General features: G+C 38.7%; 1 protein-coding gene across 2 annotated transcripts in view; it reads left to right on the top strand.

The window, feature by feature from the left end:
• The window catches only part of USP9X (ubiquitin specific peptidase 9 X-linked), a 101,936-nt gene that overhangs the window by 20,858 nt on the left and 64,760 nt on the right, over window positions 1–16,318 (top strand). For both annotated transcript variants that reach the window (XM_066980093.1, XM_066980086.1), the window contains exons 2-9: window positions 4,969–5,222; window positions 7,232–7,377; window positions 7,683–7,762; window positions 13,010–13,122; window positions 13,888–14,106; window positions 15,150–15,265; window positions 15,518–15,769; window positions 15,845–15,983. In XM_066980093.1, the coding sequence (XP_066836194.1) occupies window positions 5,127–5,222; window positions 7,232–7,377; window positions 7,683–7,762; window positions 13,010–13,122; window positions 13,888–14,106; window positions 15,150–15,265; window positions 15,518–15,769; window positions 15,845–15,983 (1,161 nt within the window). In that variant the 5' untranslated portion in view covers window positions 4,969–5,126. The remainder of the gene's footprint in view (window positions 1–4,968; window positions 5,223–7,231; window positions 7,378–7,682; window positions 7,763–13,009; window positions 13,123–13,887; window positions 14,107–15,149; window positions 15,266–15,517; window positions 15,770–15,844; window positions 15,984–16,318) is intronic.

Genomic DNA, 16,318 nt, shown 5'->3' with positions numbered 1-16,318 from the left:
TTAATAAAGTTGTATGATTTTTAGAAAGCTGTGGTCTTACCTGTTGGGTAGGTTAGTATGCTGGGGTACATTGTTACCACACATCCAGTGGGTTTAGTACTGGGGCACATATTCTTGCTCATACAGCTAATCAGATCCATTTAAATAAAAGGTAGGGCTTTGGTAACGCACATGAATGATGAACTGTATTTTGAGGTCTGCTGCTGTCATCTGTCCCCGTGTACTTGCTTTTTTCTGGGATTCAAGAGTACAGGCAGCTCACCTGGGAGGAAGGCTCTCTGTTTTGGGGCATTTCAGCGACGTCTGAGGGAGCAAGCAGCCAAGGCATAGGTGTGCCACCACACTGAGCTGCTTCTCACACCTCGGCACAGAGGCCCCAGTGCAGGCAGAGCGGTGCCTGCAGTGGCCACATGGGCAGCGTGTGGAGTCAAAGCTGCGGTCGTCTTTTCCCGGTGTGACTAACGTGGCAGGGAGCCAGCAGAAGCAGAACTTCACCTGGAATTTTATGGCGGCTCAGCATGACGTAAAGAAACGGGAAGAAGCACGGCAAATCAGGATTTGCTTAGCTGGCAACCCAAACGGAATGTCAACGGGGTTTATTTGACTGAGTCTTCATAGCCTCACACATTGCTTGATTAACAGTGCACTAGTTAGTGTGGCAGTTAATAGGTGTCTGTCTCCATCCTGACATCGTATCAAGGCATCCATTCTCAAAGCCTTTGGATGAGGATGGTAATTTTTTTAACCACTGCTTAGTATGTTGAATCCTAGATCAAATATAGTAGAAATGAGGCAAAAACTAACGCAAAGTCTCCACAGGATTCAGCTGAATACAGGCAGTTAGAATTGTTTCTGTTGGGCTACGTGTGTGCTCAAAATGGGATGCCACTGAATCAGTTTACATGTGAATATGGACAGGTTAATTATAACTAGGTGTAAAGGTTAATCTCGGGCTGAGCCAAACTATATGCCTTGGTGAGTTTTAACTCTTTAACGTTTGAAATTGAATAATCTGAATTAAAGAAATGATTGGAATTCAGAATTTCACGGTTAATCGGTTCTACGGAATTGTAATTAATAAAACGTAATGCAGAGATTAAAGCAGTACTGTGTTCTGTGAGGGTGTGCAGTTCGATGCTTTCTCTACATCATAAATGGCTAAATTGGCGGCTAAAAGCAGGAGTGGTAAATGACTCCCTTCTACTACTGTTTAAAATACCTAAATTGATAATGATTTGTGCTTACAAAAACATGTTTTCTTTTGTAATTAGAAGGAAAATACCTCAACAAGGATATCTTTGAAATTTAAAATGTGTGGATACTGTAAGAAGCAATCAGACTGTTTATCGGAGGTGCAGGGGTTTTAGTTAGTAACTTCAAGCTCTGCAGCAGCTTTTGTATCTCTGAGTACATCTAGAAAATATTGGGGGGAAGAGGAGAGGGAAGTGGACAACCCTCACAGTTGTCCTTGTCTTAAGTATTCTGATGTGGCCAAACCGGGTGAACTTCTCTGAGGGTCCTGAAATACGCTTCTGTGAAGAATGGGAATATAATATCAGTAGTATGCATAAACTATCATGATTAGTGTGTAAAGTCACTAAATAGAAGGAAGAAGACACATCAGAAAGTCATTTTTGTAAATGTTCTGTATTTACTAGTGTCTACAGAATTCTGGGTATTTTTACTACACAGATCTTGTTTTAATCTGTGAATTTGCAAGACTGTGAATAAGTTGGTCAATGCAGCACTCGTTTTTTTCTGTCTCCTAGTTAAATTACATCATGTGCCTTGGGCAGAAATGAATTTACAAGAATGCTTTGCCCAGACTTTTCAACAAAGCACAGAGGCAAAATCTGAGTGTAAATCCATGCTTGCTGTAAGGTCAGTGTAACGGGAGAGCTGCAGGTTTGTCCTGGCTTAGCACTAGGGTGAGTATTCTGTGGTTTTGCAGTGTGCCAGTTCAGGTAATTACAGAAACTGAAAAATAATCAGTGTTTGTTTCTTCTCATACTCTGCAGTGGTTCCCTTGAGGATGAGTTGAGCAAAAGAATTAGAATCAGAAGGAGATGAGACGGAAGCAGCTCGCATGTCACGCAAGTTGTAGGGGAATCCCAGGTGTCAGAGGTCACTTCCTTCTGCAGTTTAGGGGCAACCTGGACCAGGATTCCACCCTTTTCTCCCGGCCTCTTTGCTACCTCAGTCAGTGTGCCAGCGCAAGTTTTTGTGTGGCCAAATTGCAGACCAGACCTGTTGAGGAAGGAGAGAGGTGTTTATTGTGGTCATAGAGTTGGCTTAGGGCTGTTGAAAAATACAATGTAAGTTGGCAGAAGTTTGATTTCATTGGTTTATGCAGACACTTGGAAGCCTCAGTCAGGTAACGCAGGGGAACTGAGTGCACTGAACTGTGGTACAGCGTGTATTCACATGGTCGGAAACTTAGTCATGCTGATATTTTCTACCTAGCAATCTTTCTAAACTTCATCGGAAGAAAAATACTCGGAGGAGGGCACTTAAAAAAAGAACACCAATTAAAGCAAGTTAGTTTTTAAAGTTGCATTTTAAAAGTCAGTTTCATCCTGAAGAAAACTTGAGTTGGTAATGCCTTTTGCTCTAGATTTTAGCAGGCTTAGTAAATTCTGTAAATGTAAGTCCTGAAGGGTGGGGATGGATTACAATTGACTGTATTCCAAGGACACAGTTTTGTTCAGATGCAAGCATTAGTTTAGTGGCAATACTAGAGTTTTCTAAATTTGTTGGTGATAATAAGATCGGGGGCTGGGTGGAGGAGGAGTATTATATATGATCCAAATTTTCACTGTATTTGTAACCGGCCTTGCAAATTGGCACAATTTAGGGAAGAATTTTAAAGTGTCTTAGAGAAAGACAGCAACAGCATTGAAAAGGAATTGGCATGAGATGTTGTAATAAAACAATTACTAATATGCATAGTGTTACAGCAGAAACTTTAACTTGTTAACCTGAATAGAATAGAATAGTTCAGTTGGAAGAGACCTACCAAGATCTTCAAGTCCAACTGGCTGACCCAAAGTTAAAACTTACCAGCAGGGGCCTCATCCACATGCCTCAAATGTGAACAGGCATGGGGCATCAACCACCTCACCAGGCAGCCTGTTGCAATGTTTGACCACCCTCACAGTAAAGAAATCTTTACTGATGTCCGCTCTGAACGTCCCCTGGTGCAGCTTTGTGCCATTCCTGCACGTCCTCTTGTTGGTTACCATGCAAAGAGACCGGTGCCTCTCTTCTGTTCACTTCCCTCCTCAGGAGGTTGCAGAGAGCAATGAGGTCTCTCTTGGCCTCCTCTTCTCCAGACTGGGCAACCCAAGTGTTCTCAGCCTCTCTTCACAGGACATGCCTTCCAGCCTTTTGACAACTTTGCTGCTCTCCTTTGGATGCTGTCAAGGACCTTAACATCCTTTTTATTATAGTGGAGCCCAGAACTGCATGTAATATTCATAGTGAGGCTAGTGAGGCCACACCAACACTAGAGATGGAGAATCTCTATTCCTGGCCTCTTTTGACCAGCCACCTGTGCTGTGTTTAGTGCACCCCAAAACTTGGTTTGCCCTCTTGACTTGCCAGGGCACGCTGCTGGCTCATGTTGAAGCTCTTTTCTGAATATCTGCAACCAAGCTTCAATACCTGAAGGGAGGGTGCAAAGAGGATAGAGCCAGGCCCTTTTCAGCGGTGCCCAGCACCAGGACCAGAGGCAGTGGGCACAAACTGGAGCCCAGGAGGCTCCCTCTGAGCCCCAGGCAGCCCTTCTGTGCTGTGCGGTGAGGAGCCCTGGCACAGGCTGCCCAGAGAGCTGTGGGGTCTCCTCCTTGGGGATCTCCAAAAGCCGCCTGGGCCTGGGCAGCCTGCACTGGGTGGCCCTGCTTGGGCAGGGCTTGGAGCGGGTGGCCTCCAGGGGTCCCTGCCAGCCTCACGCATCCTGTGATGCTGTGAATCAGGAGCTTAGTAGCACCAAATCACTCTTACTGAAAGCTTACAGAATTCTTTCTACCACCCTACGTTTTTATTTTTTTATTTTTTTTTTAACTTTTGAGTACTCTTGTTAGTTTCTGTAGCAGTTAGAAGCCTGACTTGGTCTGGAAGATAACATGGTTATATAGTGCCCTGTGGTAGAGTGTGTAATTGTTTGTGTAACTTAGTACTTTTATTTTTGTTAAATTACTATATAGTAAATTAAATACTGAGTCTAAAATAAAATAATAGGTGTAAAATAAAACTTTTTTATTTACATGATAAATAATGAAGTTTAAATATGTAGCAATTATTGAATTGTTGGTATATCATTATTACAACATCAGTAAGTAAATCTGATGTCCCTGGTTTCGTATAATCTCCTAAAATACTTGGTGGGGGTGAGATGAGCTTTGTAGTGGGCTTGAAAAGTCAACAGATCCAGGTTTCCATAGGCAAGTGCTGGAAGAAGGGAATACAGGTCAGATGCCCAGAATGAATACTGGCGTGCTTACAGAAGTTTAGCTGCAGACTCTCTGTTAGTCTTAACTGAGGTAGAAACAATCTCCCCTAACTCCCCTCAGACATCTGCAGTTGGACACTGTTGGGAAGAGAATATTGGAAAAGATGACAAATGTGCTGGTTTATGCTCTTAATCAGGTCATGAGGTACACTTCTTTGTGGGCCTAGATCAGCACCTTGAATTCAAATTGAAAATCTACTGTAGCAGTTTAAGCACGATTGTGTCAGAGTAAACAGCTGCATGTGTTTGGATGTGTGTCAGTTTCTCAGTGGTGTAACAGTAATTATCAGTATAATTTTTGCTTAGAGTGTTAAAGTATGTTAAATATTTCAACTGTTACCTTTCGATGTCAGTTGTACTCAGTAAAAAGAAATACTAAGTCTAAAATAAAAGATCCTTTATAGCAGTATATTTCTTTTATGCATGTAGCAATATAGAATATCATCTTTTTTTTTCAGGTTATGCAATGGTCTCTGCAAGATGGCATGTTCTTGAGTTGGAGCTTTTTAAGGCAAGCATATGCTGGTACTTCAACTTTAATAAGTGGACTATAATTTCTTCTCTCACAACAACTACTTAAGCAGACAAAATTGCAAAGATCTGCCCTGTGTCGAGTATGACAGCCACGACTCGTGGCTCTCCGGTAGGAGGCAATGATAGCCAGGGCCAGGCTCCTGATGGACAGTCCCAGCCTCCCCTCCAACAGAATCAGGTATGTTACTATCAAGTTATCTAGCAATAAATGAGTCGTTTCTTTACAAATGGCATTTATGACTTATTTGAACTGTGAGTTTGTATAGTCCTAGAGATGTCTAGTTAAATTAGCTATTCTTTTTTTCTTTACGGAAGTACACAAGAAATTTCAGGGATGAAGGCAGTGCTATTGGCACATTAGGTACTGTTAGGGAGCATGCAAAAAATGCTCCCTTCTCAGGCAGTGGCATAGCTTTTTCAAGCGTATTTATTTTGAAAAATAAGTGTTCTTGGAATTATATTGGAAGATTGCTCAGAACTGCATTGTTGTGTGTCTGCCACAGACTGGTAAAGCTACTCTGTGACTTCAGTTCTGCAAAAGCACTTTTTGGATAAAAGAGCTTATGGGCATAGGTATCTCTTTATTATCAGCATCATCTAAGCCTGTGTTACAGTATCACAGTATCACAGATTTCTAGGTTGGAAGAGACCTCAAGATCATCGAGTCCAACCTCCGACTTAACACTAAGTACTCCACTAAACCATATCACTAAGCTCTACATCTAAACGTCTAAAGTCTGTGCCCATTCCAATGCTTAATAACCCTTTCGGTGTACTGTCGCAACTTTATTCCCCCTCGTCCTGTCAGGCACGCAGGAGAACACATTGTACTTGACTACCTGAACCACATAGTGTTGGGGTTTTTTTTTTTGAACATGGTATCCTGCTTTCAAAAGAAAATTAAAAACTTTCAGATACGCTACATGATAATGTGATGATTCTTTTTTTTTTTGTCAGGGAAAAAAAAAAAAGATGCATTTAAACATTGTGACCAAACCTGGTTAAAAGAAAAGCCACACCTTTTCATTTAATGCACTATGAAGGTGATGTTTGTTTAATAGCAACCCAGTTGCTTGCTCTCTCCATCTAAGTGGAATGGGAGAGAGAATTGCAAGGGGAAAGTGAGAGAATTTGCAGGTTGTGATGAAGACAGTTTTAATAAGTAAAGGGGTGGAGGAGCAGGAAGTGATGCAAAAGCCGTCACACACCACCAGTCAACGGATGCCCAGCTAGTCCCCAGCCTGTTGCTCCCCTGGGGGGAAAACTGCCCTCAGTCTTATTGCCAAACATGACGCTGTATGGTATGGAATATCTCTTTGGTCACTTCAGGTCAGCTGTCCCAGCTGTGTCCCCTCCCAGCCTCTTGTTCACTCACAAGCTGCCCACTGTGGGGACAGAGTGAATATGGAGAAGGCCTTGACGCTGTAAGCAGTGTTCAGCAATATCTAAAACATTGGTGTGTTATCAATGCTGTTGTGGTTGCACATCCAAAACCCAGCACCATGTGGTCTGCTGTGAAGAAAATTAACTCCATGCCAGCCAAATCCAGTATAACGTGTTTAAAAAAAAAATCTTGAGGTTTTGGTCTTTTTGGTCCTCATTTGTCTTCTGATCTTGCTCTTCTGATCTGAACCTTTATTTTCAATTTGTTGACAATCCATACCGTTTCTGTGCACAAATAAATGTGCATCTACAAAATAAATTGTAGTTTGCACAGCCCATCAAAATGGGCTTAACTAATTGTGTGCTTGGAGGTTGGTTATTAGTCAGCTGCAGTAGTATTCATTTTAAACGTTTTCAGAAAATGTTTTCATGATCCTTCTGTGCTGTTGCTGAAGGTTTTCTACCTAAATTATTCATATTTTCTTCAGAAGATATGTAAAAACAGAGCATCCATGTAGTCTGTTTTCATCTTCTAGATGGGTGACTGAAAGTAAGTCTCAAAAAAAAAAATCCTCTATAGGAAAGTACATAAATTCTTAAAACATTAAGATAAAACAATAAACATGCTGTATGCTTTCTATTATTTTTTGTTAATAGATCTAAAATCAAATTATTTTATTATACTGTATGATAATAGGCGTATAGTTCAAGTGATTCTTTGAAATGTAATGTGAAGCAAAAAGGCAAATAAGTGGCACAGAAGTACAGATGGTACTTAAAAAGTGTTTTCTACATCAATTTTAGACGTCTTCACCTGATTCTTCCAATGAGAACTCCCCAGCTACCCCGCCTGATGAGCAGGGACAAGGAGATGCTCCACCCCAGCTTGAAGATGAGGAGCCTGCATTTCCACACACAGACCTGGCAAAGTTGGATGACATGATCAACAGGTACTTTCATACTTCATGCTTTTTTTTTTCCAGTGTGTGCAGATTACTTGTGCAACTATCTTGACAGCAGAAGTAGGATTTGTGCATTTTTGTTTAACTGGATTTCTTGAATTTCCTTATTGTATTGGATTAGAGCTATAAAGAGAGGGTCAGTATTTTTTTGAAAAGTAGAGTCTTCATCAGGGCTTTTAAAAATGCTTATTTTTACCCTATATTACAAGCTTTACAAAGGATTGAGGATTCCTGATTTTTAAGGAGAACAATTGAATTATGTGGGTTTGTTTTATTTTGCCTTTTGAATATAGGCCTCGATGGGTTGTTCCTGTATTGCCGAAAGGGGAATTAGAAGTTCTTCTAGAAGCTGCTATTGACCTGAGTAAAAAAGGTAAGCTGAAAAAACAATGAATGATTATTGGACCACTCAAAATCTTTGCTTGTGAGAGTTCTTTTGAGCTCCTGGTGGAGGCTTAAAAGTTCTTAATTATTACCATTACAGCCCTGGTGTGAGTGGTATGCAGAACCCTCATAAATCAGAAACTTTAAAAAAAAAAAAAAAAAAAAAGACATCAGTGTAGGTAGAAATTAGGTACTTCATGCAGTATGAGTAGCGAGGTTGAAGAAGCTGACAGCAATAAAAATCTTGTCATTCCTGTCCTACCTGTTTTCTGTATTCGGTTAGATATCAGACCTACTGGGTTTGGTCTTCATAACAGATACTAAAACTCAAAGATTTTTTTTTTGTTTCTAAAACCAAGTTTCTTATCTAGCTTTCCAGACATCTTGCCATGCATTTTTGTTCAACTTTGGCATATACATGCTTTTGAGAATATTAGAGGAAAAGTTAGAATATTAGCATGACTTAGTAGTAATTCTACCATACTGCTTGCTGTAGCTAGCTTACTTGGAATTAGGATGGTTCCCTGTCAGGATTGTGTATATATTTGCTAAACTGACAAATTTGACCCATGTTGTGGAAAGTTGTGTTTCTGGAAAGTTGTTTTGGACTCTTGTTCTGGACAATATTTGTAGCTCCAGTGTTTGTGTAATACCTCAAGTCAGATAAAAATACTTTTCTTGGGTATCTATACTTACCAGCCAGTCGTGTTTTAAATATAGTGACATACAAAGTGCTTGTTCCTTACTCTGACATAGCTAGACCAGGATGACTTCATTTCTATGATGATAAAGGTTATTCTTAGGCAGTTTCAAGAATAAAAAGCTGGCTGTGGTCATGAAATTCTTGGTTATCCTGATTCATTTTCTATCTCTTTTTTTGCTTTGGAGTTCTCTCTGGAGAAACAAAAGATAGGCTGCACCCAGGTGATCCAAAATAAGTTAATTATACACTGTTGCTAACACTGATTTATCAGCTGGAGTTGCATTTGGAATTGGCTTTCATTGCATGTAGTGAGATCTGGCAGGGATTTTAAGGAGAGTGTAGAATTTTTAAGAGATCGCACCTGTTCAGGAACAAAAGAAATGGCAACTTACAGAAAGAAAATGCACCCTTTACCAGTGCCTTACAATTTTTTTTGCTTGTGATTTATGAGAGAGGAGATGTATGTATTGCGAGCTGTTAAGTCATGAAAACAAAACAACAACAACAAAAAAACATAAAAACATGTCAGTGCAATGCAATGAAGTAATATGAGCAGAATGAGATTCTTGGCTACTCTTAACATCATAGTACTTCACAAAAGCATCATACATAGCTGAAAGTTCCTGGTCATCTGTTTCTTTCCTCTTGAAGCTGTGAAAAACAGTGGAAATCTAAGCATACACTTTATGCAGTATGATTTTATTAAGTCAGTGTCCAATTTTGAAAAGTGCTTCTGCATTGCTGTGTAACTATTGTTCTTCTTGCCCTCTAAATTCCTTTGTGTGGTCATTCCATGAAGGCTGTTAGAAATAGTTGCTCTTTAACTGTTACAGTGTTGGTTACATCACAGATTTTATTTTTCCCCTGATACTTGAAGTTATACAGTGGCGAAGATGGCACTTTCTTTTTAAAACACGTTTCAGTTCTCAAGGCATATGGTAGGTTGCTCACTTGCTGTAACAGACACTGCTTTTCTAGTTCAGAACTTGGCTGACACTGTCTGTTTCCAGAAGTAATAAAAGCAATTATTATGTAAATTTCTTAACTTGAAAATGTGTTTTGCTATCTCAGTAAGATCAGAAATTGGACATCTTGCTACCTATCTATGAACGTTTTTTTTTTTTTAACCTGAGGAGTTCTGTTTCAAAAGAACTGAAAGCAGAAATTGAAAATTAATCACCTGCTAAACCACATACATTTTTATTGTGATCTGTAACTCATTAGAGCCCACTGATTTTATTTTTTTAATCAAGCACCTTTTTCTGGTGGTTAGAGTTCTTAAGTAGCTTTTATTCCTGATGTTGCCAGTGGCCATCGGCATTGACTTTCTGGAGTGACTCTGGAGTAATTTCTTTCATTGTGACCCTGTCTTTAGGGTGATGTTTGCATCCTCTTTAAATTGTTTCAGGAACTAAAATGAAAGGAACTTATCAGAATTGAAAGTATTTATTAAGAATAAAATTTCATCGTTGTTATGTTCAAGTGCGAGGAGCAAATTTGACAGAGTAGTATGAATCCTGTCTAGACTGTGACTTGCATTATTCCTGGCAGATGCGTTTATTTATGGAAGATTATCTTTTTATGTGTAGACATCAATGGGTTATTCTTCATTAAGCAAACCATAAGACTATCAAGTGATAGTCTGGAGTTTCTATTTGAAAAACAGCATTGAACAGCAAGACTGATGTTTATTTTCACATAATTCTGGAATACTTGCAAAGTGTTTTGAATAATGCGCCTTGCTCCAGAAATAAATGTCATAATGATTTGGATGCTATAAATTTATAAGGGAAAAAATGGTTCTTGTTAGTTTTTTTGTAGGCTAGAATATTCTTCATTCTTTCTTTTAAAATCTCATTGACTCTCTACTGCTGTCTTTGTTGTGGATTTTGTTCTTCATAATGTTTACATTCGGTTTTTAACATGCTGCCAAAACTTCTCTGTACAACACGCACAAGCAAGGTGCAATGCAACTTAACAATTTGTAGCTTATTGAAACTGAAATGAGATTTCACCACATAACTTAAGCCTTCAATTTTTATCCCAAATCTTTGGCTTTAATGAATTGCAAAGGCTTACAGAGGGTGAAGAGTAGAGGGGCAGGCCCTAGAACCTATGAAGGGAAAAAAAAAAAGCTTTTTCTAAAGATCATCTCTTTCTGGATTGTCATTTGCATTTCTGTGGGACTACCCTTGAGTTCATTACTGAAATTATTTTCTGCGTTTTCTTGAACTGTATATTTTCAGCCATCTTTCTTAAAGCAAGGACAGCAGATATTTGTTGCTTCATGTTCAGAAATTTCTTAGCTAAGTTTGTTGGGATAGAACTAATTCAGTGAAATGAATTACAGCAAGGTCAATGTGGTATCTGGGTATAGAAGAACTTAAATACTTCAGGTAATTAAGAGTTCTTGGAAGTGCCAGAATCCGAGTGCCATGTGTAACTACTGCATCCGTGGGCAAGTGTGTGTTCCTCAAGGCTTACCAGCTCCAGGTCACCTTCTGTTCTGCAGTGTCTGAGCCAGCCCTTGCCAAGCCACTGAAAAGTTTCTGTGCTGTACTGCCCAAGGCTTCAGGTTTAGGGGGGCGCTTCACAGGCCCAGTGTCATAACAAGGCATGGAGCCAGCTCAGGTTTTGGGGTTCCAGCTGCAAAGTTATGAAATCCAGAGCCCTAGAGAGGAGGTGGGTGATTCTGCTTGGGGCTTTGGTGCTCCACCTTTTCCTTTTCCAATCCCCGTAATGGCAGCTTGCATTTACTGTATGTTGCACATCGCCTTTTTAATTCATGTTTACTTTTTTTCTCATTGCATAATCCATTTCCACAACCCTTCTCTGAATATGCAGCTCAGAGCTGCATGCATGCAGTTCTGTCTTGTCTTTCTCATTCTCTACCCTTAGAATTTGGAAAATGAGCGAAAAAGGGCTGCTTGTGGTCTTACCTAAGAGTTACTGATATTGAATCTGATTCAAGCAGTAGATACCAGGTGGCTAATATAACTGCTGCTTCTCTTCTCACTGCCTTTGGATTGCTGCTGCTTCCTCTCCCACCCTGCTGTCTTCCTGTACCCTGCTTTTGATGATTCTCCTGTCTTTGTAGATACCCAGTCTTGGCTCCTTCCATGAGTAGCATATGTTGTTTCAGAAATACAGAGCATCGTGGGAGAAGGTAGAAGGTCATTATATATCTAGAAGTTAGTTATACAGGCACCTTTTAAGGTTCTCCATCTTTCCTTTCTTCCCAAGTTCAGTGAAACACAGAAAGGACGATGCATTTTGAAACAAAATCTGTTTTGGTGTTCCTAAACTTCATTTGAAAAGTCTTGCTGTCTGAAGCTGGCCAACCATTGTGGGAGGAGGTGGTGCTAGAAGTACTTCGAAGTTTTAGAGAGATTTTAGTGCAGTTTACTGGTACTCAGAGGAACATAAAAATCACTTGAGGGCATGCTTTAAATTTGTATTTGAGAATTAAGTTCATTGTTAAATTTGAAAGGAGCATTTCCTCTAGGTCAAGTTGAGTGGGTTTGGATGCCTTCTATTGTCCTCTTCTTCGTATATAGGCTGAAGTTGTCATCTTTACACTCTTGGGGAGTTAAAGTCCTTTGTTTACTACCAATGCAGAAGTTTTAGGCAGTGTCTATCTCTCTTGCTCTCTTTTGTCATTTTGTTATTGTGCTTTGTAGCCTTTACTTTATAATGTGCAGATGTCAGGCACCCAGACTGAGCTAGAGGGGAAGCTAAGGTAGAATTTTTGATACTTGGCTACACAGTATATATCATGTACCTCTGGTAGTGATAAAAGAGGGAATGCTGGTGTAGTTCTCAAGGTGTAACAGGGGCTTTCCAAAGATTCTTGCTTTACTGAAGCTGCTTGAGAGCTGCACCCCCTGTAAACATATAGACTGCCAAGCCTTGTTGTGAGAGTTTGTAAAAGTCTTTATGGTGTAATAATACCATGGAGGACAGATGTTATGTGATCACTTTTGAAAGGAACCTCTATTGTACAGTTGTTCGTGACTATGAGAAATTCAATTTGATAAACCAAATCAGGCCTTCAAAAGCCAGGGAACTGACTGTCAGGAGGTCTCATTAATGAATTGGGGGGGGTGGGGGCAGGACTGGTGACTTCCAGAGCTCCCTTCCCACCTCAACCATTTTGTAGTTTTGTGAAATGCAGGTGTACTGGAAGAGTGAAAAATAAAGACTGTACCTATTTTGCTACTATACCTTCAGTTTTACAAGCATGGCAAAAAAACTATCATGTTTTCAAAATAATTGAAAAATAAGCTAGAGGAGTGCAGTTGTTCAGGTGTCTTTACTTGAACATTAATCCACCATTTATTTTGTCCATTCAGTCTTACATAAGTTTGGCTTCATACAAAGTATCTCTTTAAAAAATAACTCTGGAACTTTGAACACCAAACCCTTGATGTCTAAGTCACTACTTCCAGTATTTAAAAGTTTGTGTAACAACTAATGAAATTACATATGTAATAGTTGTGGCTGGTTTTCTTTTTTTTTTTTCTTTTAAAATAGGCCTTGATGTCAAAAGTGAAGCATGCCAGCGATTTTTTCGAGATGGGTTAACAATATCTTTCACAAAAATCCTTACTGATGAGGCAGTGAGTGGCTGGAAGTTTGAAATCCATGTAAGTGGTTTTGTTTGTTTTAAGTTGTTTCTGAAAAACATAGTAATTTAAATGAGAATGGAGACTGCATTTGTGACTGAGGAGACTTTAGAGACTGAATGTCAGAAATCATCACAAGAGGGAAATGGAAACGTTCTCATATACGTGGCTCTTGGGAGGAAAAATCACCCTTCTTTCATCATTATTTCATCTTAGCGCCTCTGGTGTTTTTGGAAGGAAATAAAACACGAGATGATAATGGACAGGAACTGAACTTTGAATGTTCAGTAGGGCAGTTCTTGTTCGCGAGACTGTCTTTGGTCAGATGTATAGAGACCTGCTTATTTTTATGTGCGTGGTATGAAAACTTCATTTTTTAATAAAAACTTTCATCAGCCTTGTAAATTCTGAATGTTAGTAGCAGCTACTTGAATATTAAAAGCTGCCTCTTGGACAGCTGGGCACGTGCCAAATGAGAAACTGTGAAGATCTTGATAAGCAAATAGAAATCTGTGAGAGAGATGGGTGAAAGAAGGAAAAGGCAATAGTTCAGTGTTGAATTGTGTTTCAAATAACCAAAAATATTTGGGTCTTTTTCCCAAACTATTTTTTTAGCTGCAGATATAAGTTTGTTTAAACCCTTTATTGGAGGAAGTACAAAGTTGTAAGTGCAGCATTGTAAAACTCCTGTGCAACTCTGCATGCTAGGTGCAAATGGTTCAGAGTCTATAGTTCGTGTTGGAGTAGTCACCTGCCATATTGTTTGTTTGTTTGTTTTCTTAATAGAGATGTATTATTAACAACACTCATCGACTAGTTGAACTCTGTGTGGCCAAGCTGTCCCAGGATTGGTTTCCCCTTCTTGAACTTCTTGCCATGGCCTTAAATCCTCACTGCAAATTCCATCTATACAATGGTACACGTCCCTCTGAAACAGTTCCTGCAGGAGTACAGCTTGCTGAAGATGAACTTTATGCCCGTCCTCCTGACCCACGATCACCAAAGGTATCAGCTTTTTCAGACCTGAATATTGAAACGCTTATTTTATTACGTACTGTTACCTAGCTACCCAATAGCAATAGAGAGTTGTTTCGGGGGGTGGTTGTACTTGATTTTTGTATATCTATAAAATGTTTTGCTGCTTTTCACTCTTCGATCAATCATGATTTAATACATGCTCGCTCTTCTGACTCTTTCAGTCTTTGGTCCACAATGAAACTGAGTTGGGTTTCTGTGGTAAACTGGCACAACTCTATTGGAATGCTATTCCTACTGTGTTAATGTGCTTGCTTGTATTTGCCAGGTGATGGATTTAACTTCTCATTCAATGAGATTTTGTTGGTGACACATTTTAAGGAGGGGATTATGTGATAACATAGGAATTTGCCCTCCCTTTTCTTGCAGTTCCAGAAGATGGGAACTAGGGATTTTTTTTTCCAACTGGCAGTTCAGATCGGTAATTTGTTTCAGTTCTCAGGTCTGAATTTTTCAGCGTTGTTTGCCCACTGGTATTGGTATAAACTCAGGAGATACATGAATTAAATTTTTGTTGCTTTTTTTTTTTTAGTAGAACTGGTAGCTATTGATATGTGAGAACAGAAGATAAAGAACTCTGTGTCCTTGGACTTCCTTGCATTGCTATCCTTGTTTGTAAGAATGTTATTTTGTGTTCTTGCTGCATTTTTATGCAGCATTATCACATCCAGGACCAGAAAAGAGTATCAGAATCATCCTGTTTTCCGTAGAAATTTAGCAGCCAAGCCCGAAGTACAGGCATTTAAATTCTTATCTATTTGATAAATTTCCTTGAATATCTAACATACAGTATCTGTTTGCCATGATAATGGGAAAAAGAGTTGTCTATTCCTAAGCATTTCCATAAAACTGAATATTTAAACTATATAGGCTCATTCCCTGATAATTGTTACCTTTTAATAGTTTATTCTGTAAATAGTTTTTTTAAGTAATTTTGTTAGCGATAGGTACTTAAAAGTACTTCTAGATCATTATTTGTAAAAGTCAGATAATAACTGATTATTATATTTCAGGGTTGGCTAGTAGATCTTATCAACAAGTTTGGCACATTAAATGGATTTCAGATCTTGCACGATCGCTTCATGAGTGGATCAGCATTGAATGTTCAGATAATTGCAGCTCTCATTAAGTAAGTTTTTAAAGAATATTTTACATAGTTCAAGTTTTCCAAATATGTTTAATAGAATATGGAGTTAGTACGAAACTTAGTCTTTTGTTGAAGCACTCCCATTGCCACGTTTCTTAACTAGTTGCCTTTAACTTCAATGTTTCATGTGCTTGTAAATAGACTTAAATTTCTAGAACAAATTGCTCCTTACTGTCTTAATATTACACAACTATGGGTTATGACACTTTGTTCACTTTTTTTCTTTCTATTTAGGCCATTTGGACAATGTTATGAATTTCTAACATTACATACAGTGAAGAAATATTTCCTTCCAATTATAGAAATGGTTCCACAATTTTTAGAAAATTTAACAGATGATGAACTGAAAAAAGAAGCAAAGAATGAAGCCAAAAACGATGCTCTGTCAATGATAATCAAATCTCTAAAGAACTTAGCTTCAAGAGTTCCAGGACAAGAAGAAACTGTAAAAAACTTAGAAATATTTAGGTTAAAAATGATACTTAGGTAAGATGCTATTCCTAATATGATATGATCCATCAATATTTATTTCACACTTCTTACATTTAATTTCTCTTACAGGTTGTTACAAATTTCTTCTTTCAATGGTAAAATGAACGCACTAAATGAAGTTAACAAAGTAATAACCAGTGTGTCGTATTATACCCATCGGCATGGTAATCCTGAAGAGGAAGAATGGCTTACAGCTGAAAGAATGGCAGTAAGTTCTCCTCTTCATCATAATTCATTCAATAGGTTGTCTTCCTTCTTATCACTTAAATTGTAGAAGGAGGTATATACGATGTATCCTGCACAGTACTCGTTTTCATATATAATGTTGTAAACAGTAGGTATTACATCATAGTAATGTCATTTTAATAGTAATCTTTCAGGGAAAAATTGCTATATTTGTTTCAAAGCTTCCATTAAGAAATATTTTCAGTGCTGCTAAAAACATGCTCTAAAAAGGGATCCTCAAATAGCACGTTTTTTATATAGGGTTTAAAAAGGAAAAAAAAAATAGATGAAACAGGTGTTATTTATTTGAAACGTAAG

Source organism: Anser cygnoides, chromosome 1 (assembly GCF_040182565.1).
Source record: "Anser cygnoides isolate HZ-2024a breed goose chromosome 1, Taihu_goose_T2T_genome, whole genome shotgun sequence".
In the NCBI taxonomy this organism is placed as follows: Eukaryota; Metazoa; Chordata; class Aves; order Anseriformes; family Anatidae; genus Anser; species Anser cygnoides.
This window is presented reverse-complemented; position numbering and strand designations above follow the sequence as displayed.